A 25,851-nucleotide genomic window follows, 5' to 3' on the forward strand; every position below is an offset into this window, starting at 1 on the left:
GTTTAAAGGGCAATGTAAGCTACTTGCAAAAAAACTTTAAAAGCGGGGAAACTTTTTTTTTTTTTTTTTAAAAATAACTTTTTTTTTTTTTTTTTTTTTTGTCCTTTTTGAGACCGGCCGCACCGCGCCCAGCCAGTGAGCGCACCGGTCATCCCTATATAGGGTCCGAACCCGCGGCGGGAGCACTGCTGCGCTACAGCGCCGTACTCTCCCGAGTGCGCCGCGGGCTCGGCCCTTCTGTAAATATAACTTCTAACACAATTTCTAAAAATATAGCTTTATACACCTTATAACAAAGAAACATTTCACCTTATAACAAACATACACGTTATAACAAAGAAACATTTCAATAATAATTTTAGAGAGACTTATTTTTCATTGCCAATTTTGGGAGGCAATCATAAACTTTTATCAAAAAAATTAAAGACAACTTGATAACCAATAAAAGGGAGGCAGTCACCCATTCAATGAAATAAACAGTTGTTAAAATTACATCTACAAAAACACTAAATAAAACTCTAAAATATAAGCAAAAAAAATTTTTTTTTCTGCATTAAAGAATGACCAAAGGAGAGAAAGACCTCTACAATGAAAACTATAAAACTTTAAAGAAAGTGAAGAGGACACAAATAAATGGAAAGATATCCCAAGCTCATGGACTGGATGAATTAATATTATTAAAATTGCCATTCTACCCAAAGTGATCTACAGATTTAATGCAATTTCTATCAAAATACTAATGACATTCTTCACAGAAATAGAAAAAACAATCCTAACATTCATACGGAACAGAAAAAGACTCCAAATAGCCAAAGCAATCCTGAGAACAATGGACAAAGCTGGAAGCATCACAGTACCTGACACTAGAGTGATTTACAGAATGGGAGAAAATACTTTCAGACCAGACATCTGACAGGGGTTAACATTAAGAATAAATAAGGAACTTAGCTTAGCAGCAGCAAACCAAATAACCCAATTTAGAAATGGGCAGAGGATCTTCACAGACATTTCTCAGAAGAAGACATACAAATGGCCATCAGGCATATGAAAAAAATGCAACATCACTAATCATCAGGGAAACACAAATCAAAACAACAATGATACCACCTCACTCCTGTTAGAATGGCTATTACCAAAAAGACAAAAGAAAACAAGTGTTGGTGAGGATGTGTAGAAAAGAGAACGCGTGCACACTGTCAGTGAGAGTGTAAACTAGTACAGCTATTATAGAAAACAGTATAGAGATTCCTCAAAAAAAATTTAAAATAGAACTATCATTTGATCCAGCAATCCCATTACTGGGTATATACCCAAAAGAAATAAAGTCAGTACACTGAAGAGTTATCTGAACTCCTATGTTTAAAAGAAATAAAGTCAGTACACTGAAGAGTTATCTGAACTCCTATGTTTACTGCAGCACAATTTACAATAGCCAAGACATGGAATCAACCTAAGTGTCGAACCTAAGTATCCATTTTTTTTTTTATGAAGGGATTAAAAAAACATGGTCTACACACACAATAGAGTACTACTCAGCCATAAAAAAAAAAATGAAATCCTGTCATTCATAGCCACACGGATGTGCTTGGAAGACATTTATGTTAAGTCAAGTAAGCCAGGCACAGGAAGATAAATACAATATGACCTTACTCATTAGTGGAATCTAAAAAAAAAAAAAAGGTGGTATTATAGGGGCAAGGAATACAACAATGGTTGCCAGAGACTAGGCAGGGGAGAGGTGTGGGGGTGGGGAGGAAAACAGGGAGAGGTCGGCCAACAGGTACAAAATTACAATTAGATAGGAGGAATAAATTCTGGGGTTCGTTGCACAGTAGGGTGACTATGGCTAATAGTTACGTTTTGTATACTATAGAACGGGTAGAGGAGAGACTTGTGAATGTTTTCACCACAAAGAAATGATAAATGCATGAGCTGATTGATACGTTAACTACCCTGACCCAGTTATTATACAACATAATATGTATCAAACATCAGATCATACCCCATAGGCATGTATAATTACAATGTGTCAATTAAAAAAAGAGCTAATACCCCTCCTCCCCTCCAAAAGGAAGAACAGTCTGGTTCAGGTAAGCAGGCGTATGGACAAAGGCACGCAGTAAAATGACAGAAGTCTGTTTAGGGCACCTGAGGCAAAGAGGGGATCAGCCAGTTTTCTGGAGGAGGCAGAGGGGTGTCAGGAAAGGCAACAAAGGAGAGGTGGTGCTAACGGTACATCTTTAAAAAATGAAAACGGTGTTCAGGTAGAGGCTGGAGATGTTCCGAGGGAGCAGCAGGAACACAACCTGAATTGGAGGGTGATGGCATCCCAGGGTGGCAAGTCACAATGGTTTTTAACTTCTACATTTTAAAACTTGTTTCATATGAAACAAATTAAGAATCTAGAGTCCAAACAATTTTGTCTGTATTGGTTAGTATTATTTAGGATGCATTATTAGTTTATAATTTAGATGTCATGAAAACCAAAAAGCAATGAAGCAAAAAACCTTGAGCATGTACAAAACATTATTATGCACAGGATATTGTGTTTGTATTTTAAGAAATACAAATCATAAGACAGGGACTTGCCCACCCATAATTTTTTTCTTTTTCAACAAAAAAACAGATATACAATAAACACTCAACAAGAGGCAGTAAGTGCTTCTGTGAAGCAAAGAGACTTTTCCCAAAACAAGACTTCCAATTAGTGAATACACAAGCTGGAGACCTACTACCTTCATCCCCATAAGTCACTTTAAGAACTTGCCATGGGACCAACCATGCTTAGCCCTAGGGACATGCCATCAGAGGGCAGTGCAGATTCTCGTCCTTCCTGTCTAGCAGCACTTGACTCCCTCCCTCCAACCTCTTTCTCTACCTCCTCCCTCTCACTCCTTTCTTACTCCTTCCTGTCTACCCTGCTCCCAAATTCCTTCTCTCTACTATAATCAGGCTATCCACACCCTTCCCCTGAAGGCCTGACAAAGGTCACTAATTACCTCCATATGCAAACTCCAACGGTCATTTTTCATTTCTTATTTTGACTTATCTACCACATCTGATACTGCTCAATTTGTCCCTCCCTTCCTTGTGTCATGTGCAAGGTATGTGGGACTCAAAGAACAGTAAGATGTGGTCCCTGACTACGGTCTAGCAGAGGTCCACTGCTGAGCAAATGAGTTTAGTCCATTTTTCTAGGAGCAATAACAGAAGTCTGAATGGGGGCAGTGGGCCACAAAGGAGGCATCAGTCAATTTTATGTCAGGAAAGTATCATGGCTGGTGACTGTACTGAGTAAGCTGACAAAGTGGGAGAGGAGAGAGCTGCAAAACAGGAAATGTCCCAAGCCGAGGGAATGGCATGACAGTGCAGGTAGGGATGAAGCACTCAGTAAGACGGCAGTTTATGATGCAGAATCGGGGGGTGGGGGTGGAAATGAGGCTGTGGGTCAGTCGTGAAGCAGACAATATCGGATAAATAAAAATCAAAAGCAGGCAGTGGGACAAAGAGCATGGAAAACAAATCTAGGTATGCAGCAGTATCCCAATACATGTCAGGAGGTTCTGTACACTTGCTAGAGGTAAACCACAAATGCTAAGCTTTCCAGCATTGAAGGCAAAAGAAACATGATCAATTACATGATGTACAGTGCCTGGGAGAGAAAAACACAACAGGTGCTTAAAAAGAAAAGCTCGGTTATGCCTCATACTATGAGCAGAGAGCTGTCCAACAGCTCTAGTGTGAAGGACTGCCCTTACTCTGTGGGCAACAGGGAGCGCACAACAGGTGCTTAAAAAGAAAAGCTCGGTTATGCCTCATACTATGAACAGAGAGCTGTCCAACAGCTCTAGTGTGAAGGACTGCCCTTACTCTGTGGGCAACAGGGAGCCATTCTTAACAGACCACACCTTCACAGCATTACTCACACCTCCTGCCTACTTCCAGGGGAACATCGCTTCATATGGAGACCCAAATTCATAGAGATGGTTAAATTCAAACATGTTTAGCTAAATATCAAAGAGACCATAGCCACTGCAGAGGTTCACTGATCAAGCTCAAAGCCTATACACAGAACTAATTTTCAAACCTCCCTATATAGTAAATCAGTGATAGATCTCAGTGCCGCTGAGGTAATAATTCAGTCTTAGAACTACGTTTCTTGACTTTTGCCCACACATGTAAGTACCAAATAGGCCAGGCCTTGTCTACTATCCAACATTACCAGGCCACACAGTCCTGCTTTAGTGGCAAGTGGACAGCGTTGGAAAGAGTGTGCTTCATGCCTCCCGTGTGCTGGTTACAGTGCTCTCTCACACAGACCACAGGACTCAAGCTTTAAAACAAACAAACAGGGGAGGAAGGAATGGGAGGGAGCGAGTGCTTAATGGGCATAGAGTTTCAGTTCGGGATGACGAAAAAGGTCTGAGGATGGACACTGGTGATGGTTGTACAACAATGTGAATGTACTTAATGCCACTAATTTGTACACTTAGAAATAGTTAAGATGGTAAATTTTATGTTATACGTATTTTATCACAATAAACACAACAACAAATGAAAACCAAAACAAACCCCAAACAAACAAGTAAACAAAAACCTGTCAATCCAAAGCCAGATATCATGTTGGATGCATAAACATAAACCTCAATGCCAACAACAAAAGATAACGACATAGAAGCAAAACTGGTAGATTTTTCTAGACATTTTTAAGTGCATAAAAAAATTTATTTTAATAATATACATAGCTAGATTGCAGGCATGAGCTTTTCATTATTCTTTTTATTTCCCCCTACTGCCTTTCCCCTTATAAACATACACATTTCTATAACAAACAAAGCCACTTAAAACTTTCAGGATACTTCACTGACACCTGAAAAACAGGGTATGGGAGTAGCCCTCCACTACTCACTGGACTTTTTATGGGCAATTAGGAGAATCTGGACAGCCCTGAGTAGTAATGGAAAATGGGATACCTGGTCTGCACTTATCTGTGGGTTTATTCCCATCTAGTTCCAAAAGGATTCAGGTGACTTAACTGATAATTACATTTTATAGAAAAAGTGTCAGGGGTTGGCTGGTTAGCTCAGTTGGTTAGAGTGCTTACAGACAAGCATTTAAGGTAGACAGAAGCTCCATCTGGTTAATTTCTCAATTAAAACAGTAGTAATAACAGAATGGCTACACACACCCACAACCACACACACCCACACACACACACACCCACCCACACACACAGTTTGTTTTAATGTAACAAGCCTCCAACAGCCCAGATCTTTAAAGCTCTATCCATATGAAAATTTAGAATTATTTTAAACACATTTCAGATTGAGCACAGTTCTTCTCATCAAAACAGTATGAAAACCAATGGCTGTGACTGGGTTACGTGACTTTAACTTTACTCTAGAATTAAGAGGATCCTTACCTCAATCCTACTTTTTGAGTGAAAGAACTTTCCAGGTGCTGGAAAAGAACCAGCACCTTTGAGTGAAAGAACTTTCCTACTATTAAAAGGCTGAAGGCAGAAGTCAGAAGGTTCACAATATAAGCATACCAACAATTCTTATAAGTTATCCTGACAAGCAGTTTTTTAAAATATGACCTTTGAAAACCAGCCTGAGAACCAACAGCACAAAGCAGCAAGATGTGGAGGAACTCTGGATAATGTCCCAATCATCCTTCCTCCTGTTACCAAAGGTCACAGGAAATGGCCAGGAAATGCACATGCTCAATTTAATACCTGTATTGTTTATGGTTTTCCACACATTAGACATGTTCTAAAAGTGTCCAAAGTAACCCAAGATACCACTTGCAATATCAGTGCCAAATTTTTATTTAGCCTTAAGGTACAAGTGCATAATCTCAAAAACAGCACAGTAAATATAAAGAATGCAAAGAAAATAAGCAAAAACTTACCACGTTGAAAATAAATTATAAACTGAAAATCAAGATGAGTCCAGAAGGGGCTGCCAAGAGACTGCTACAATAATTTACTAAGGAAGTGACAAACGCTTAAAACAGAATCTTGGCAGCAAACAACAAGGGTCAGAGACATTCTAGACATATCTTCTCTGAATTATGTCCAAAGTCAAAATTAGCCAAACGGTATAGCGTTGCTTGTGGCAGAGTTTCTCAAAAATACTGGCTCATCCCCAAGCAACTAAATCTATTACTGTTTTCTAAAATTTGCAACATCTGCACATATAACTGAAGATGTAGAATTAAACAAACCATGCTGTGTGGGCTACTGGAAATCTTATGTGTGCCTATTTTGGACTACTAAATCCAGTGCTTCCCAGTTTGTCTTGTTAACATCCCTTCCCAAAATTATTTTTTGGGAAAGTCACAAATGCCCTCTACAAAGAAAATAATTCTAGAAATAAGACCAGTTACAGAATAATCCGTAGTTAAAAAACAAAGTATTTTCACGTGACTTCAATTTAATAAATCAACATTTACCAAGTACCTACCACATACCAGGTAAAGGGCTAGTCCCTGAAACAGTTGAGAAAGTTTAGTGAGATCTGGCTGGTACCCTCCGAGTACTCAAGGTCCAGACTAACAGAAGACTCACATACAAATATATGTTTAAACAAAACTGGTGGGACTAGGGGAAGGAGCCACTCTTAGAGGAACCAGGGTCAGTTTACAAGGAGAGATGACATTTGGGTTGCACTGGGAAGGAGGAATAAGACTCTCAGGCAGGGAGAAAACATGGGGTGTCAGAGGAAGAGCAAAGAGCCCCAGGCATGAAAGAACGAGGTGTGTGGACAAGATTACCTGGCTCAGCTAGGGCACAGCGTGGCCAGCCAGAAAAGACAGAGTCCTCAGATAGAAGGTGGTAAAGTGAGTCAGATCACAAAGTTCAACCCATAAGTGATGGGGAGCAGTGGACATTCTTCCCGGGAGTGATTAGTTTTAGACTTTACAGAGTCCTAATGTATCATTTCCTGTGGCCACTGTAACAACTACCACAAACTTAGGGGCTTATAACAACAGAAATTTAGTGTCATAATTCTGGAGGCCAGAGGTCCAAAAATCAGTTCTGCTAGGTCAAAACCACTGTGTGGGCAGGACTGCACTCCCTCTGGGGACTCTCAGGGAGAATCGGCACTTGGCCTTCCCTGCTTTGGGGGCTGCAGGTGTCCCCAGCTCATGGCAGGATCACTCTGATCTCCGCCCCCACCTTCTCTTCTCTGGGTGTCTGTCTAATTTCCCTCCACCCCTCTCTCATAAGGATACTTGTGATGGCATTTATGTCCCACCCGGTCAATCTATGATGATCTCATCCCCAAATCCTTAACTTAATCACATCTGCCAAGCTCCTGTCTTCCAAATAAGGTAATATTTACAGGTTCCAGGGATCAGACCTTGGACATATGTTTGGGGGCTGTTTTCCAGCCTCCAACGATACGTGGTGTGGAAGGAAGCTGGCAGGACAAAGGCTAGGAAGAGGACAATCTGTCAGGAAGGCAATGCCACTGTCTGTGGGGTCAAAGAGTGGGGGAGGTTGGACTGGGGCACTAGCAGTGAATATTGTTGGGTGAATCGGGGGGACGGAAGTGAGAACCAGACACCCTGTCAGGAAGGCAATGCCACTGTCTGTGGGGTCAAAGGGTGGGGGAGGTTGGGCTGGGGCACTAGCAGTGAATATTGTTGGGTGAATCGGGGGGACGGAAGTGAGAACCAGACACGTAGATTTGGGGGAGGGGTACAAGGAAAGGAAGAGATGACTTCCATATTAGTAGTTTTGACCTTGTGTAGAAGGCAATGCCATTAACTAAGACAGGGACCATGGGAGGAGGCAGAGCGGGATGACATGCCCAGTTGTCATCATATAGACTGTGAGGTGCTTGGGGCCAAGTGGAAGTCTTCAGTAAACAGATGGGAATCCTAAGGATATTATCCTCCTTCACAACTAACTAGTCCTCACGTTCACTCAAGTTAGCCCTGAGATGTATCTCAAAATGTTATTCACTCAAATATTTGAATCCCTAATGAGTGCCAGAAACTGTGCTAGTCTCTAGGGATAAAAAGTTCCTCATGGAATTTGCTGTCTGGTGGAGTGGCAGGGCTGAAAAAATCAAATCGTCACACTAACAGTACAAACTTTCAACTGTGGGAAGTGATATGACACTGTGGTGCAGAGAGAGCCGTTAAGGCGGATCCGACCAAGTGAACAAGTCAAGCAGGCCTCCTGGGGCGGAGCTCAGAAGGACACATGTTCACAAAAGCAGTGAGGGGATGGAAGTGACACTACCCATCTCACCAATGTGGCTTCCATTCAGGCCCCTGTCATCGCTCACCCAGCACAACAGGACGCAGGTCAATCTTTATTCCTAAAACAAAAGAACCCCACTAGAATGTGAACTCCTGATAGGAACCATGCCTTCTTTTCCTTGAATTCCCAATTCCTAGTATAATGCAAGTATACTATAAGAATTTCACGATGTTTACTAAAAGGATGAAGATTTCTAAAGCACTAATCTGACATCACCCTATATACGTGTCTGCTGGCTCCCTACATCCTCTATGCTAAAATTCACATTCTTCAGCAGAATCTTGTAACAAGACTATGACAAGCTGGTCCTAAATACCTTATTGGCTTTATCTCGTCACTGCCCCCTTGGCATCCAGAGCAATCACCCCTGCTACAGCCACAACACCTCTCATGATGGTTTTGAAACTATCTTTTCTCCCTTTGCACATGTTTCCTTCCTCTATAGAGAATATTCTCTCCACACCTTATCTGTCTGGAGAACTCTTACTGACCTTTCAAAACACTCCTTAAGTGCCATTTATTTTGTGACACTTTCTCCAACTTTCCCAAATAGTTACCTGCCTCCTCTAAATTTCTGTACCCCACGTTACGTACCATCATTTGGAGGTACTTATGACTTACTTGTCCAACAGATATTTATTGAGCACCTCTTTCTTTGTCTAGCTCTAGTTTCAGGGCTAGAAATACATCAGTGAATGAAACAAGACCCCTCCTTCATTGAGGAGCTTACATTCAAGTTGTGGAAGATCAACAAACACATATGATGTGAAAGGTGCTATTTTTTAAAAAAGGTAAGAAAAAGGGATAGAAAAAGACAGGTAAAGGTCTGAGCAGGAAAATGAAGGAAGTGGGGGAGTGAGCATTGCAGCTATCTGGGGTAAGAGAGCTCCAGACAGAGGAAATAAGGAAAAGTGGAGGCTGGAGGGAGAGTGGGCCGGGCAGGTTCAAGAACAAGCCCCGGAGACAGTATGATGAGAGAGAGTAAGTGAGGGAGACAGAGGCAGATTTCAGAAAGGTGGCAGAGGGACAGTCACCCAGGACCCTGGTTTTTATTCTGGCTGAGGCACAAAGCCATTGGAGGGAAGACTCAACATGAACTGAAAAGATCACTTGGAATGCAGTATTCAAAACACTGTGGGAAGTTAAGGCGAGCTGAGAGACCAGTGAGACAGCAATGTGATAATCCAGGCGGGAGGTGGCGGGAGGTGGGCCTGGCTGATGCGAGCGGGACTGTGAGACACAGTCAGCTTCTGCTACACTTGGAAGGTAAATCTGACAGATTTGTTAATGGACTGAATGCGGAGTATGAGAGAAAAAAGTAAAAAGTCTGTGATGGATAATTCAAAGGTTCTCAGCCTTGGCTTAAGCAACTGAAAAGACAGATCTTCCATTTACCAAGACACAGAAGACTACAGAAGAGGCAAGCTTGTGAGTAGGAACTGAGAGTTCTCTTTCAGACATTTTAAGACATTTAGGAGATCCTATTAGACATTTAAGTGAATATGTCTACTTGATATTTAGATATGACATCTGAAATTTAGGGGGAAGAATGAGGCTGGAAATAAAAAACTGACAGAGTGATGAGAACACAGACAACATTTGAAGGCATGGGACTGGATAAGGTTGTGTATGGCAGTGTTGCTCAAGTTTTAATATACATATGAATCACCTAGAGATTTGTAAAAATGCAGATTCTTATTCCTTGGGTCTGAGAGCTAGGGCCTTACGATTCTGCATTTCCAATAAGCTCTCAGGGAATGACAATGTCACTGGTCCACAGACCACACTGAATACAAAGGATCTAAGGAGTAAGTGCAGAAAGGAGAGAGGAGAGGTTCGATGACTGCACCCTGAGACACTCTAACATCTCCAGCTGGAAGGATGCAAAAGGACCAGCAGAAAGGAAACTGAGAAACAAAATCAAGTGCGAGTGGAATTCTGGAAGTCCAGTAAAGCGTCCTATGAAGGAGGGAGCAGTCAAGCTGTAAGTGCTAGTGAAATGTGAAGAAAGAAGGGGACTGAGAAAGGACCACTCCATTCGGCAGTAAATAATATGCACAAATGCACATGCATAGGTACGAGGGGACTTTGACAAGCGCATTCAAAGACAGAATTAAAAGAGAATGCAAATCTGTTCACAAACTTGAAGTCCCCTCATGTTACAATGGGGACAGAGTCAAGAGCAACTGTAGTGCAATGGAGGGAGGAAATGTACAAATAGAGGGTGTTCAAGGAGCATGACAGGTGAGGAACATGGTGTGGGATCACAGTTTTGTTTTGTTTTTTAAGATAGGATACAATGATGGGGATAAGGAATAACTGATTACCCAGGACAGAGAAGGAACTGCACGATGTCCTTATGTAAGTGAGAGGGGCTGGGATCCAGGCACACCTGCAGCATGGAGGGACTGGCTTCAGTTAGGGACACAGCATTCACCATTGCAAAGTAGAGGAGGGAGAATATGGGGTTCACACACACTTGTTGTGTTGGTGGCTTTGGTAGTAGAAATATGAAGAGTTTCTCAGTGTCCTCAGATGGAGCAAGACCAAGGAAAAGGTATTAGAAATTTCAGATGAGATAAGAAGTATGAAATAAGCATGCAGAAAGAACTGACTAGAAAAATGGAATAGGACCGCTGGGCAGCAAAGAACGTACAACCAAAGTTAACAGCCATGGATTTAAGGCAAGACACACCAGCATAGTTTTGTATTTGTCTGCAGCCTCATCTAGTTGCGTGAGGACTGGCATGGAAGGGGAAGAAGAATGGACTGGAGTTTTCCCAGCTGCGTAAAATGCAGGGAGAGACAGGTAGGAGAGCGATCAGGTGCTACCCCATGCAATCTAAGCCTGGTAAGAGGGGAGCGAGGACTCAAGTGAATGGAGTGAGGGGCAGTGAACAGATGGAGTTGATGTCGTGGTGTGGTCAAGAAATGTTGGATCAGGGTTTTAGAGAGTGGGCTGAAGACAGGAGATAGAGGTCAGATTGTGGGATGTATGAAACAGAGATTAGAGAGGAGATAAAGTTATTGAGAAAGGCAAACTCTAGGGTCTGATCTTGCGAGTGAGTAGCTCCAGTGCACTGGAGGACCAGATCCCTGACCACATTATGCTGTAATTGTCTCCCATGCATTGGTCTCTTCCCCTGGCCTGACTACAAAACCCATAGACTTACCTGGGTATCCTTGTGCTTAACAAAGCATCTGGCATACAGCAAGCACTCAGTAAGTATGTCTGGTTAACAAATCCTCTCAATTCCCTCAACAAATCCTGCCTTTTAGGGCAGTATAAAGTGCATATGATTTTACAATAAATATTAATGGAGACAATTAAGTCAATAAAAACATTTTTTAAAAATGAAGATGACCCCCAAAAAATCAACCCAGGACTTAAAAGATCAATCACATTTGTTAATGTGTACCTACAACATATATACAATATGAATAAGCTGCTGGATAATTTTTTAATGCTATAAACAAGACTAGATTAAGAGCCCTTTCCAGTACTTTGACACCTCCAGAATAAAGTACTATATTACACACAGAGGTATTTAGTAATCACCATAATCTCTGACACTCAATTTGCTATACATCACATCAACCAATTAACCTGTTTTGTGCTAGGCGACAGGGAAAATAGAAAAGTTAATACAACAAGGTCTCTGCCCATAAGAAACATACACTGTTGCTGAAGAGATAAGGGAGAAATACACAAAAAGTTTGTAAGATAAAAGGCAAGAACAATAAAGCATATAGCAAACTGTCAAATAAAAGATATAACAGAGAAATAAGTGCTATGAATACAGAGGTGAGTGAGACTACCAAATACTAGATAGGTCCAGACTACAGAAAAAAAAAAACACAGAAAGGCAAAATAAACTGTAAAAGGAGAGAATACTGGGCCTGGGAATACAAAGAACAGTGTGAACAATGCCTTACTAAATGGTCAGGATGAGGTTCTGGGTTCTCGCCAACACTGACAACCTTGGTCAGCTCCTGTATCTCTACATGTAAAATGTCAGCATAGATGCTATTACCTTTCCTCAACTACTGCCTGTTGTATTTACTAGAGTAAATTTTATTTCACACAGGTCACGACTGTTCCTGTGTTATTGTCCTCCACACAAAACCAAAGTCATTGTATTACCACCATGTTGAAAGTTTTTCTTTAAACTTATAACTGCTGAGAATGCTAAAACTGGCTTCAACTTCATGACGTAACTATTGGTTCTGCCAGTCTACACTATTGGATTTTATACATTATTCATGCACATTTCAACCAAAATAGCATTAAGAGGAAAACCTAGCAGGAAAGCTTTTCTTGAGCAAATGATCTCAACATGTTTCTAAAGAGGAAAGTGAACATACAGTAAGAAAAACAATACACTTTGAACTTATATATTCAAAGAGCAGGAATTTTCCATGAAACTGTTATCTCAGACTAGTACTAAAGAAAAACAGCCATGAAATTATTTATTTAACCAGTACGAAATGTTTCAGAAATAATACCTTAGTAGATTATTAGAGATTCATAAAGTCATGCACCTTTAACTTGCTCCCCGTTAGCTACTTCATTGCCCCCTGTGAGCAGGTCTCCTGGCTCCAACTAGACTGGGAGTTCTTTGAGAACAAATTTGATCTTTTCAGGCCATCACATGCTTGCTTCCTCTTTTGCTTTCCCTGACTGAATCCCAAGTGGTGAATACAGACTACATGAAATCAGCAAGTATCACTGGTTATCTTGGGCTCTTCAATGTACAGCAATGTATTGTCAGGGAGGACAGAAACACCAGTGACATTTACTCAACCATCTGCATCCACTGAGCATTTAGAGCTACTCTGACTGTACTACGCTTTCAGGGATGTAAACAGATGGGGTCCCTACCATCCTAAAGAGATAAGGACAACACAACGTAAGGCTATGAAAGAGGTGTAAACTGAGGGACACACAGGAGGAAATGACTAATTCTGCCTGGAGGGGTCAGGCGAGGCTTCCCAGGACAGCAGAAATGTGAGAACCAGGGCAGACAGGGAGGACGACAGCACAAAGCAAAAGTGAAACTGACAGGGTAGAAATACGCAGAAAGAATCACTTTCTTCCTCCTGAAATTTTTTCTACAACTTCATTTCCTGGCAGAGGGAAGTTCTTCCACAACACTAGTCAGCCTTTAGTTTTTCATTAAATCTTTTTGCTTCAATATGCATGAATGTTTAGCTCTATTCCCAGAAAGTGTTGAACAGTTATATCCGAAATCTCACTTAACACATGAGGGCTGGCTGGTTAGCTCAGCTGCCTAGCACACTACCTTGAAACACCAAGGTCAGGGGTTCAGATCCCTGCACTGGCCAGCTGCCCCCCTCTCACCCCCACAAATATATAATCATCTCATTCCTTAAACACACAAACATAGACAATGAGACAAAATGTAATGCTTCATTAGATTTATCTCCTTTTCAATAATTTTACACAATGGAATTCAACCAAATTGTGAGAAAGAAATCTGTTTGCTTTATTGAATTTTATGAGGTCTTTAAGTCACTCCCATGGGGCTGGAAAAATTATTATACTACATTGTTGACTCTGCATCAAGGTTTGTTTCGCCCCTGTATTAGTAGATTTCCATTGATCCTGCTTATCTGAAGAAGCTTATGGGGACATGACAAAGGGAAACAGGAAGTCACATGGACGTTAGATCTAAACAAATAAAATTATCCTTTCATTTTAAAGGATGTAACACAAGTTAGCAACTTTTTAGAAGAAGGTTAAACATTTAGTGAGAGGAAGGCCAGTGTGGCAAGCATACAGTAAGTGGGGGAACTGGGGAAGGGAGGAGGGTGAAGGGACAGGCAGGTATGGATCACGTCAAGGGCCTCAGAGGCCCGTTGAAGCATTTCAGTTTTGTTCTAGGTGCAATGAGAAGCCACTGAAGGATCTTAGGTGGGGAGATGCGATGGTGTGGATGTCTACAAAGGATCCCTATGGATGGTGTGCACAGAATGAACTTCAGCGGGGCAAGGCTGGATGCAGAGGGATCAGTGAAGAGGCTGGATGAGAGTGGGTGTGTCACAGGTGATCATGATGATGACAGCTCACATCTGTCAACCCCTGAGTGTGCCAGGCACTGTTTTAAGCACACTCCAAATATTAATTTATTTCCTCACCATAATCCTATGATACATTTGCAGATGAAGAAATGAGGCACAGAAAAGTGAAGTAACTATCCAAGGGTACAGGAATTGGTGGAGCTGTGATTTATCAACAGCCTTTAGCCTGAGCACCTACACTCTAAATCACAACACTACGTTAACAGAACATAGATGAACTCAAGGTACAATGTGAAGATAGAATGGACAGACCTTGGTCTGTGTTTCATGGATGTGGCACATGAATGTCATGAATCCCTCCCTAGTTTCTGGCTTTAGGAGATGAAAGAGGTGCCATTTACTAAAATGAGGCCAGTCCCTAGAGAAACAGGATCTGGGACAAAGTTCAAGATTTTTTTTTTTTTTTGTGGATGGCCATGAGATAGGAGGTGCTCCGTTTCCCTGAGTTAGGGTTTCAAGCCACTCCCCCAAGGCCTCAGGCCCCTCCTCTAGGCCCTATCCTAGAGGAAAGTTACTGTTGCTTGTTGGACATATTTTTGGCACCAACAGGGAAAGTGAGACCACAAGGGGCTGGCTTATGCAGGTACACTGGCTGGGCATGCTCAGTAAAGAGGAGTTCTATAACCCTCGTAGCAGAACATGCTCAATAAAGTGGAATTTAGCTTTTGAATGACCTTCCACTAGAAGTGCTAAAAAGCACAGAATATTCTTGAATATGTCTGGCACATGTGATAGAATTTGATCTATGAACATGAACATGCTCTAAAAGAGACCAACTGAGCATGTGCAAGACTATCTTACATAACTGGGAACCACCCCCTTAACTGAATGTTCACTAGGTAGCATGAATATGTACTAGACAGCAAAACTATAAAAACTGAATCCTGGCAAAAGGCAGGGCTGCTGCTCACTCTCCTAGAGCCTGCCTGTGCTATCTGTGGAGCGTGTATTTCTTTCTTTTTGTATCAAGCTTACTTTCAGCAAGCAGCTGCTCACTCTCTTGAGCCAGCCTGCACTCTGTACTAAACTTTAAGTGTGTATTTCTTACTTTTATATTAGATTTGGTGTGGGCCCTGCTCAGTCTCTAGAGTTAGACCATAATTTCTCTGTGGAATACGTATCTCATTCATTACATTAAACCTGTCCTCACTTTCCGCTGTGACTCTGCTCTTGAATCTTTCCTGTGGCAGAGTCAAGAACCTGGTAAAAGGATGGGGTGGAGTTATGGCCGACTATCAGTCCTCCCCAGGCCCCCTCCAGCATCAGCCAGGACAGGGATTTGAACCCTTGACCAGGGTGTTATAACACCACACTCTAACCAACTGAGCTAACTGGCCAACCCAAGAATTCACTTTTTATGTATCAAGCTGGTCAAGAGATCAGGGTTGAAGATACAAATCTGGGGATTGTGGTGGTCAAAATAATGGCTCCCCAAAGATGTCCATATCCTAATCTCTGGAACCTGCGAATATGTCACCATACAATGCAAAAGGGACTGTGCAGATGTGATTAAGTTAAAAATCTTGAAATGGGGAGATTATCCTGTATTATCTGGGTGGGACCAATGTAATCATAAGGGTCCTCTCAGAAGGGAGGGAGGAGGTTCAGAGCCAGAGAGACTGGAAGATGTCGTATTGCTGGCTTTGAAGATAGAAGATTGGGCCTTGAGTCGAGGAATGCAAGTGGGTCTCTGGAAGCCAGAAAAGGCAAGCAAACAGATTCTTTCCTAGAGCCTTTTGAAGGAACACAGCCATGCTGATACCTTGATTTTAGGACTTCTAACCTCCAGAACTATAAGAGAACAAACCTGCACTGTTTAAGCCACTAAGTTTGTAGGAATTCGTTATACGAGCAATAGCAAACTAATACAGAAATTTTAAGTTAGAATTTAAAGTTTCATGGTATTGAAAGTGTAGGTGAAGAAAGCAATAACTAAACAAAAGTCTCCTTGAGAAGGCACAGGAGATGCATATCACAATAAATGAGAAAGGGATGGCCTTAAAGGGAGACATTTCCTCTTCTGTAACAGAGGTGACGGAGGAAGTGGGAATTGAGGCCAGTGTGTACACACACCGCAGTGGGAAGATGAAGTCATTCCCAATTTTGATGGCTTTTATGAACCCAATGAATTATGTGGCTAGGTCAACAGCAGGTCACAATTTGAAATGAGGGCATCTTCTTCTTGATTTTAATGCAGTTTCTACATTGTACCAAATGATTCTCAAGATTTGTAGTAGGAAATAGTAGGAGTGGCCACAGAAAGGCTACTATGTTCAGGCAATATAACAAAAGTCAGGCGGGCCATTCAAGGCGAGGAGGAGCTCATGCCTGGCCTCGGTCTCTCCCTTCATTTCCTATGGCCATGGCAGAATGTGCCGATTAGCCTAGGCACTTGGACTCAACCAGGATCCTTCTCAACACAGCAATCCAAGAGGAGCAGATATCACAAACCAATCTGAATTGGTACTTGAGATGAAATTTACCTGCCAATCCTGACCTAGGGACTGTAGTTCTTTTTATTACCTCCTCCCAGAGGAGATGACTGTAGAGATGATTGTTAAAATATGACTGAGCAGCAGAAAGATAACAGTAGCTGCTAAATGTCTATCAAGACAACAGTGATTGGGGCTGGCCGGTTAACTCAGTTTGTTAGAGCATGGTGCTAATAACACCAAGATCTCGGGTTCAATGCCTGGACTGGCCAGCCACCGAAAAAAGAGAGAGAGAGAGAATGACTAAGGAAACTGTGGTACAATTGTATCATGGACTTTTTAATGCAACCTTTAAAAAGAATGAGCTAGAGCTGTAATACTGAATGGAATGATTTCCAGGACAAGTTATTACATGAAAAAGCAGGTCCAGAACAATTATACAGGTACTTCTATTCACTATTACAAAAATAAATAAATATGTATACAAGCACCTATATACATGTGAATACTTAAAAATTTCTGGAAGAGAGTCTATCAGGCTGTTAATAAGAATCTCTGAGGAAGAGTGAATGATTAATTAGGATAAGGGGTGAAGGGTGAATTTCCTGTTTTTGTTTTGCAGCTGGCCGGTACAGGGATTTAACCCTGAACCTTGGTGTTATCAGCACCATGCTCTAATCAACTGAGCTCACTGGCCAGCCTTCAGTGAGTTCTGTGTATATTTTTATATTGTTTATAACAAGCAGTTTTAAATGAAAATGAAAAAAAATTTTTTAAAGAACATAGAAGATGAGCAGCTGAAGTACCTGGACTCTTTTATATTCAGACCTCTATGTATTTGTCCTATAATCCTTCTGGCAATTTTCCTTTTTGGACTTTTCCTTTCACAGAGAAGGAACACACGAGACAACAAAGCACAGGGTCAATGTGCAGTAAATGTCAGCAGTCTTAAATGTCACACACCCTCCCTTCTTCCCTCCCTCAGTTATGTTAAAAACTTCCTTTACCTGTCACTCATTCCACCGCTTTCAAATCCTACCTTGACTTCCTCTTTCCAGTATGAGTCACTCTTTCCACAAATCCCATACTTAATCAATAACACTATCATTATAATCTTTCTCTAATTATTCCCAAATCTGGCTATTAAAATTACTTTTTCCCCTTCTTCTAGCTCTATCACACCTCTACTGAAAATGTTCCTACTTATATAATGTTTCTTCTCTCCAGAAGTCTATATTCCACCCACATCACTTTCCCTGTGCTACATTATCAGACCATTTTCTTTAACTTCCTTCACTGAATCTTTGGTGCTCATTTCTACCACCTGGCACCATGCTTCCTCTCTTCCATTTCCTACTATGAATTTGATCCTTCACGTCCTGTACACCAAGGTTTCCTGCTTCCATGGTCAGGTTTTCTGAAACCCAGTAATTGCACATGTTCACCTATTACATAATCACTTAATTTCCTTCCATAAAATAATTAATTTTTCTCAGTCTCTCTGATCTCCAACCACTCCTTCCATGTCCCTTCACCTTCCCCTCCCCCCACCTCAAAAATTCTAAAGTAAATTCCTTAAAGTTCAAACTACTTAGCATCCTTCCCAAGTCACCCTCAACTCTCCACATACATCTCCCATTTTCTAGTATTGAGGATGTCCCAGGCACTGTTCTAAGCACTAATTAAACTATTTGAACTCATTTAATCCTTACACAACCTGCTGAAATGGATCCTATAATTAGCCCATTTTAACTATATGTAAACTGAGCACCAGAGAGTTTATGGAACTTGCCCCGGGTCACAGAGCTGTTTTGCGACAGCAGCTGGGGAGTCCATGCTTGCTGCAGGTATGTCACACTGTCCTTCAGCGTGTTTTTCTGAAGCAAAGTTAAACAATTCCTTTTCTCTGCTGCAGTTACCAGGGGTCTCACCTCTACTTTGGCACTTATCATACAGTGCTCTAACCAGGTGTTACTTATCTGCATCCTTTACTCCAACACCTGTCTCAGGACAGAAATTGTCCATCTCTCTCCTCAGAATGCGTGATAGCACCTGGCAGGAGATATTCAATAAATGGTCACTGAATAAAGGAATAAATCAAATGTGTGCAGTTTTAACAGCACTACAATCCTAGCATAGCATACACCTGATACAGGCAGACTCTGGTGAATTTCATTCCAAACTTTCAGGCTCCTGCCTTAATGACATGACACAAAAAATAAGTAGCCTGAAGAGCTACACTGATACATCTCTGTTTATTCTGGGAAACTCAAGGTGACATCCACTTTAAGATGACATTCAGGTGGTGGACTCTAAATCACCAACAACACAGATGGAAGGATTTTGGAGTTACCTGACAACGCATCATAGAACTCGTCCTCACTAAGGATGCTGAGAGGTGGGGATCCTTTAACCAGAGACTGCTCTAATTCATGATGTTCAGTAGCTAGAGTCTCCAGGGCTTCTGACAAAATTTTGTTTTTTTCTTGCTCCTGTTCCAATTTAAAATTCCTCACCTAGAAGAAAACAGATATATAAAAAAGACTTCAGAGTGACAGGAGACACAGACTTACTCAGAGGATGTGAGAATTATTTGCTTTTGATCTAGTTCAATTGCAACATCAGAAATGAAAACAGCTGTGTTACATACACATGGATGAATGAGCAAATCTACTAAGCTAATTTTGTTCTTCCCATGGGGCCTTTTCTCACAACAGCTTAGCTAATGAAAATAGATTAAGAATTAGCAAACAAACTCAGCTCAAATGATCAGGATCCTAGCATGAAGTACTTCGAAAAGTTCATGGAAAAATAAAATTAAAAGACAACACAAAAATCTTTCCCTAAACTTTCTGAAGTATCCTGTATAAAAACCCTTAGTTAATTCAGAAATAATATAAAAAAAATTTTTTTAAATAGAGAATACTTCTTTCTTAACAATCACAAAATTAAGAAACTAGTTTTGGCAAGTTTTTTAAAATAAAATAAAGAATTAAAACCATTCTAAATACTAAATGTGTATCATATCAAAGCATAAGATATAATGTGCCAAAATAGTTGGTATATTAAATGAAGGGAAACAAATTGCTCGGTAATGACTATAAACATTTAAATTTCCCCTTTTCAATTCTAATTTTGGTTTCGGTTCCATATTTTACCATTAATTTAGTACACACACACAAAAAAAAAGATTACAGAAAAGGCAAAACCTGGTTTGATTTTTCAACCTTTGAAGTGTCTCCTATCAGATTCAGGAACATCCAAACCTTTTCAGATGGCTTAAACGCTCTAAAATTCCAGTAACCTGATCCTCATATAATTGCATGTACTGGATTTAGTACAACAGTTTCATCTGTTCTTGTATCAGGACCTCAGAAATCAATATTATGCCTTAATCTTACATGATTTCTAGAGCCAACAAGGCACTGTATACAGGAGCCAGAAAAGTTGGGATCCATTGGTAGCAACCGTGTATCCTCAGAAATCTCTTATTCCTTGTTTTTCTCTCCTATAAGAGGGTTCTACCATCACCTAATAATCTAATCGGTAGTCTTCACCACAATGGCCTTCAAACTTTTTCACGTTAGCAACAGAACCTATTTCTCAAATAAGATCACAACATATAAACTCGATGTTTTAGAAAGCAGAAGGGCCAGGTGATGCTGGGTGTGGACTAGGAGCCCTGCCTGCCTCTCCCTCTTCTCCCTGAGGTCCACACAAGGTCCAAACCCAGGCACTATGCGGACAGTGTGAAGAGCCTTGGGGGGTGCCTCCGGAACCTCCTCCACGTCAAGCTTCCCACCTCTGGCCCGTGGGAGCAGCAGAACTTGTTCATGTCTGCACCGCTTGCTCTGCTGAGCCAACCCTTTCACTCCTGCCACTCCCAACTGCCCCCTCCCCACTGCCCCCAAGGATGACGCTTCTCTTTCTCCATTCTGACTCCAGAGCCCTCTGTGACCCTGAATTCCAGATGGCTGCACATCAGGTACAAAACTCCAAGAGTCCTGGACACAACCTAAGATACAGTTTTACTGAAATGCTAAGTTTATAGCATAAACAGGGTTAAACCTTGATTATCTTGAGAACAGTTCGAGTCCGCAGGCACCTTCATGTTTATCATTACAGCATTGAGATTATTATTATTATTATTAGAGCTGTGATAATGAATAAAATAGCAATAAATGGAAAGCAATCAGATCAACATATAATCACTTGAAAATAAATGTTAAACTTTTTATTAGGAAAAATTTAAGGACTGAACCACTACATATTTAACAGTAAACATACACATTGCCCTGTGTCTGTAGCCCCTTAAAGACTAATAAAAACTAAGTCTTTCCAGTAGTCTGTCTCCTCAAACCACTTCAATATGGCAGTCTTTCATTTTTACTTTATTTCATGCTAAAAGGTGAAATTCACAGTGAATACTTCCGAAGTGAATGGATGCCAGCAAAAGAATCCAGAGTTTTAAAAACAGGCATGTGCTACCCAGCTCAAACACATTTTATCTAGTCTCTCATGCTATACAGTGTCCTGTTATTTACCTATGTTTCACAGAGGTTAAATGAGGCAGGGATAATAATTAAATATGGCAAAGGCACATCACTAAATGGGGAAATAGTAATTAGTATTCACAGAACACTATGCAATTATCAATTATAAAACAGGTGAAATTTTGGTCTTGATGGTCAATCTGGTTGGTGTAGCTCTTTCAACTAGCCACACTCGCAGCTCAAACACATTTTATCTAGTCTCTCATGCTATACAGTGTCCTGTTATTTACCTATGTTTCACAGAGGTTAAATGAGGCAGAGATAATAATTAAATATGGCAAAGGCACATCACTAAATGGGGAAATAGTAATTAGTATTCACAGAACACTATGCAATTATCAATTATAAAATAGGTGAAATTTTGGTCTTGATGGTCAATCTGGTTGGTGTAGCTCTTTCAACTAGCCACACTCTGGTCAATTCAACAGCAACAGCTTCACTCGTTTCTTGTTATTGCATGTGTGGAAACAATAACAAAGAATGTATTAGCTTGAGACTGAAATATTAGAACTTGAATTAGAAACTTATCTAGTTTTATCTCTCAATTAAGGAACAACAGTGACATTTATTTCTGTTATTACAGGACCAACAATATTCTCATTTCAAAAACTTGTTTCAAGATACGTCCTTTAGGTGACTCACTGCTAAGGCCATACAGCTGTTAAAAAGTGTGGTTCTGATCACTGAAGCTGATAAGAGCTCTTCTGCCCACAAGGCCAATTACTACACCAACAAGGTGGAGGAGGACAGAGCTCCCACATGAATGCAAATGGCCAATGTTACCTCCAAATCCACAACCAGGCTGGATCACACTCTCAGGGTCCAGAGAAATTAAGCTTTGACCCCATGTTTAAGGCTTGATCAAGTATGGAAATACATCCTCATGAAAGGACAGTATGTGCTTGCTTTGTTTTACAGATTTACTAAGCCCAGAGAAATTAAGCTTTGACCCCATGTTTAAGGCTTGATCAAGCATGGAAATACATCCTCATGAAAGGACAGTATGTGCTTGCTTTGTTTTACAGATTTACTAAGCACCTTTGCATACATCGAATTTCAGGGTTTCCGCTGGCTCTAATATCCTCCTTCTCTGCCATCCCATCACTGCTTTTTCAAATGTAAAAAATTTCCTTATGTTCGCGAAACCCTTTTTTTCAGTTCTTCCTCCACTAAACAATAACACTCAATTAAGAATAAATACTTAAGAATGGATTGAGAATTAAAAATAAATCTGCCTCAGGGACCAAGGCAGCACTATCTGATAGAAGAAACTGAGATGACGTGAGGACTGCATGGAAGAAACTGAGATGACGTGAGGACTGCATGGACGGGGCGGGGACTGCACAGAGCTTACAGCCACATGAGAATTCTGGCTTTGATGATGAGTGAATGGGAAGCCACTGGAGGGGCAGGAGTACCATTACTTGATTTATGTTTTAATATGATCCCCCTGGCAATATGCCAAAGAAGAGACCTGGGGGGAGGTCAAGAATAGAATAAAAAGATCTTTTAAGAGGCTACTGTAACAATTTGGAATAAGAGGTGGGTAATAGCAATGGAAGTGTTGATAAGTGATCAGACTCTGGATCTGTTTTGAAGGAAGGCCTAAGTGGCTTGCTGACAGACTGACTATGTGATGTAGGAGAGAAGAGGAATCAAGGATGACTCCATAGTTTTAGCCTGAAAAAGAGTGATCATTAATTACCTAACATGGGAAAGACCGCAGGAGGAACAGGGACAATCAGGAACTCAGCTTTATATATGGTGAGTGTGAGACGCTCTCCGACATCCAAGTGGAGATGTCAAGTAGGCGATTAGATATCAAATCAGGGATTCAAGAAAGAAGAGGTCCAGGATGGAAATCATATTTTAAATCATAAGACTTGATAGGATCACTAAGGGAGAAAGAGATAGAAATGAGAAGAAATCCAGAGACTGAACCCTAGTAGGAGAGATGAGAAAGAACCAGCAAAGGAAATCAAAAAAGAAGAGAGGACAGACAGGTAAAAGGAAAATCCGGGGTGTGTCGTATCCTGGAAGCCTCAAAGAGTTATTTCAAGGAGGAAAAAGTGATTAACTATCAAATACTGATAACAGATCAAATAATATGAGAACTAAGAAAAGACCACTGGATTTGGTGATGTGGACATCCAGGGTGAACTTGACAAGGGCACTTTCAGTGTTGTATTGAGAGGATGCTAGAGGCAAAGATCTGACTGGAGTGGGTCGAGAGATGAGAACATAGCCCATTCTTAAGAAGTTTTGCTCAAAAGGGAAGGAGAAAATTGGGGCAATTGCTGGAAGGGGTTATGGGGGTCAGTAAGATTTTATTACGCAAGACAACCCAACCTTTTCCATTATAGGAAAGGTTCGATAGAGAGAGGGAAATTAATAATGTAGGAATGAGAGAGGAAAATTGCTGGAATGATGTTCTTGAGTTTGGAAAAAGGGATGGGATCTAATCCACAAGTGTACGGTTGGCCTTTGCTAAGGGCTCAGACTGTTCATCATGAGGAGCAGGAGAAAAGGCAGTATGTGTTTGCAGAGATTCAGATAGGTGGGTATGTGAAACGAAGTTTTCTTCTAATTGCTTCCGTTGTCTCAGTGCATGCAAGGAATACAGAGAACAGGAAACAGACAAAGAGGTCATCAACCTGTTGGTCCCAGCATGTGATGTAGTAAGAAGCCTCCAGTCTCTTGACATTTTACATAACACAAAAGAAGTTCACCCTGAGACTAAAGATGAGATGAGTCCCAAGACCCTACACTGCCTCACTCATGTTAACCTGGTCAACCCAACATATGGTGGCTTTCAAGCATTTTCCCTTTGCTTACAGCCAGCCAATTGTGACTGGCTTCTGGCACTATTTTAAAAATATCCCTTTCTTACAGGCATTGCCATTTTCTTCAGTTTGGGTCAAGCCAAAAGAAAAGGAAAACCCCATTCAGAATTATGTACCTCTGCACCTCTCTACATTCAGGCTCCATCCACCACTGGAAAGAAACAAGGATGTACCTGGTTGCTGATTTACTGACATGCTGAAAGTAAAATGACATTAATGGAGCTTGTTAAACTCAAGTTTCTGCTAATAACCTGTTAAGTCAATTACTTCCAAAATGTATCTTCAGACATTTAAATCAAGGTAGAATTTGGGGATAACCCTATATCTCCTGCAGAGCTCAATAAACAGGCACTTAGGGGGGAAAAAACCAAATAGCTGATAAATAAGTGAGGGATTTTAAAATCACGATGATAATGATACTTGGAAGAATCAATATAAACCCAGAATATTTGATACTTATTTTTATCAGAACGATTTAAAAATGACCTCCCATAAAAATAAAACCAATGGGAGAATAGTGCTATATACAAATAATAAAACGAGTAAGTTTAGTTTTTACATATCTTCAAAAAAGTAGAAAAGAGCTACATGTCTTCTGAGACAAAAGCAGCGTTCACACCCACAGTATGCTACCAATAGTGGATTCAATACACATTCCACTGCTTTGTTAATGGCTCTGGCATTTAAAATAATTGGTACAAATAAGATCTCATAATAATTTGCTCTTCAATTACAAAGTTGAACCACTTGACACTGATTATAACACTCACATAAGGAACTTCTACAATAATTTAAAATTTCCATCACTATGTACATTTTACAATCCAGAAGTAGCACTTACAGGATTATATTCCTAAAAGCACTATGCACTTTTCAATTTTGTATTGAATAATTTTCAATAATGTACTGAAAATTTCAAAAGGCTTTTATGTATCATTATGTACATTACAGAATGTTAAACTGCCACACAACGGTAGATATTAAACACACTGCAAACATATTCCAAAGTAATGTAATAAACCAGCAATGGATACATAAAAATGATAAAATTCTAAATCAACCTACTCAATAATAAAGATGCTGTAATTTTTGAAAGTCTATTTTTAAATCATATCTTCTTTCCATTAAATATTTGTTCATGATTGTATCACTAGTACCTGGATTGGTACTAGGAACTTGCTCAAAGGTTAGTGTTCAAAAAATGTTTTTAAGTGAATGAATATTAAGATGTACAGTAACAAGAGAGGGAGAGAAGGAAATGAAGCAATATAAAACAGCTTTTCTTAATAAGATCTCTTTAACCAGTATTAATAGGCATTTCCGAATTTACCAAGAAAGATATAACTTAAGTGCAGGGCCTTCAGCAAAACTGTCTCCAAAAATCTCATTATTCTTAACTTCAATACGTGAGATTATCTAGCAAAAAAAAAAAGTGACAATTTCATGAGCATTTGTGTAAAACATGGTTCTGCTTGCACAGGAATATTTCTATTTCTACCACTCCTAAGTTATATACACAGCCTTTTACAGTTTAAAAAGCACTTTTACATACTACTAGTTCATTAAATCCTCATAACAACCCTATGAGGGATATATATGTGTATAAACTAAAGATCAAAAACTGTAAGTAAGTTGCCAAAGGT

At 40.4% G+C, this 25,851-nt stretch overlaps 1 protein-coding gene across 1 annotated transcript in view; it reads right to left on the reverse strand.

Annotated features, from left to right (window-relative positions):
- Nucleotides 1–25,851, reverse strand: part of LOC103603119 (oxysterol-binding protein-related protein 1-like) — a 141,325-nt gene that overhangs the window by 2,339 nt on the left and 113,135 nt on the right. Inside the window, exon 16 of the mRNA XM_008587593.1 lies at nt 19,166–19,328. Within this exon, the coding sequence (XP_008585815.1) occupies nt 19,166–19,328 (163 nt within the window). The remainder of the gene's footprint in view (nt 1–19,165; nt 19,329–25,851) is intronic.

This window comes from Galeopterus variegatus, unplaced genomic scaffold (genome assembly GCF_000696425.1).
Source record: "Galeopterus variegatus unplaced genomic scaffold, G_variegatus-3.0.2 Scaffold4462, whole genome shotgun sequence".
NCBI lineage: Eukaryota > Metazoa > Chordata > Mammalia > Dermoptera > Cynocephalidae > Galeopterus > Galeopterus variegatus.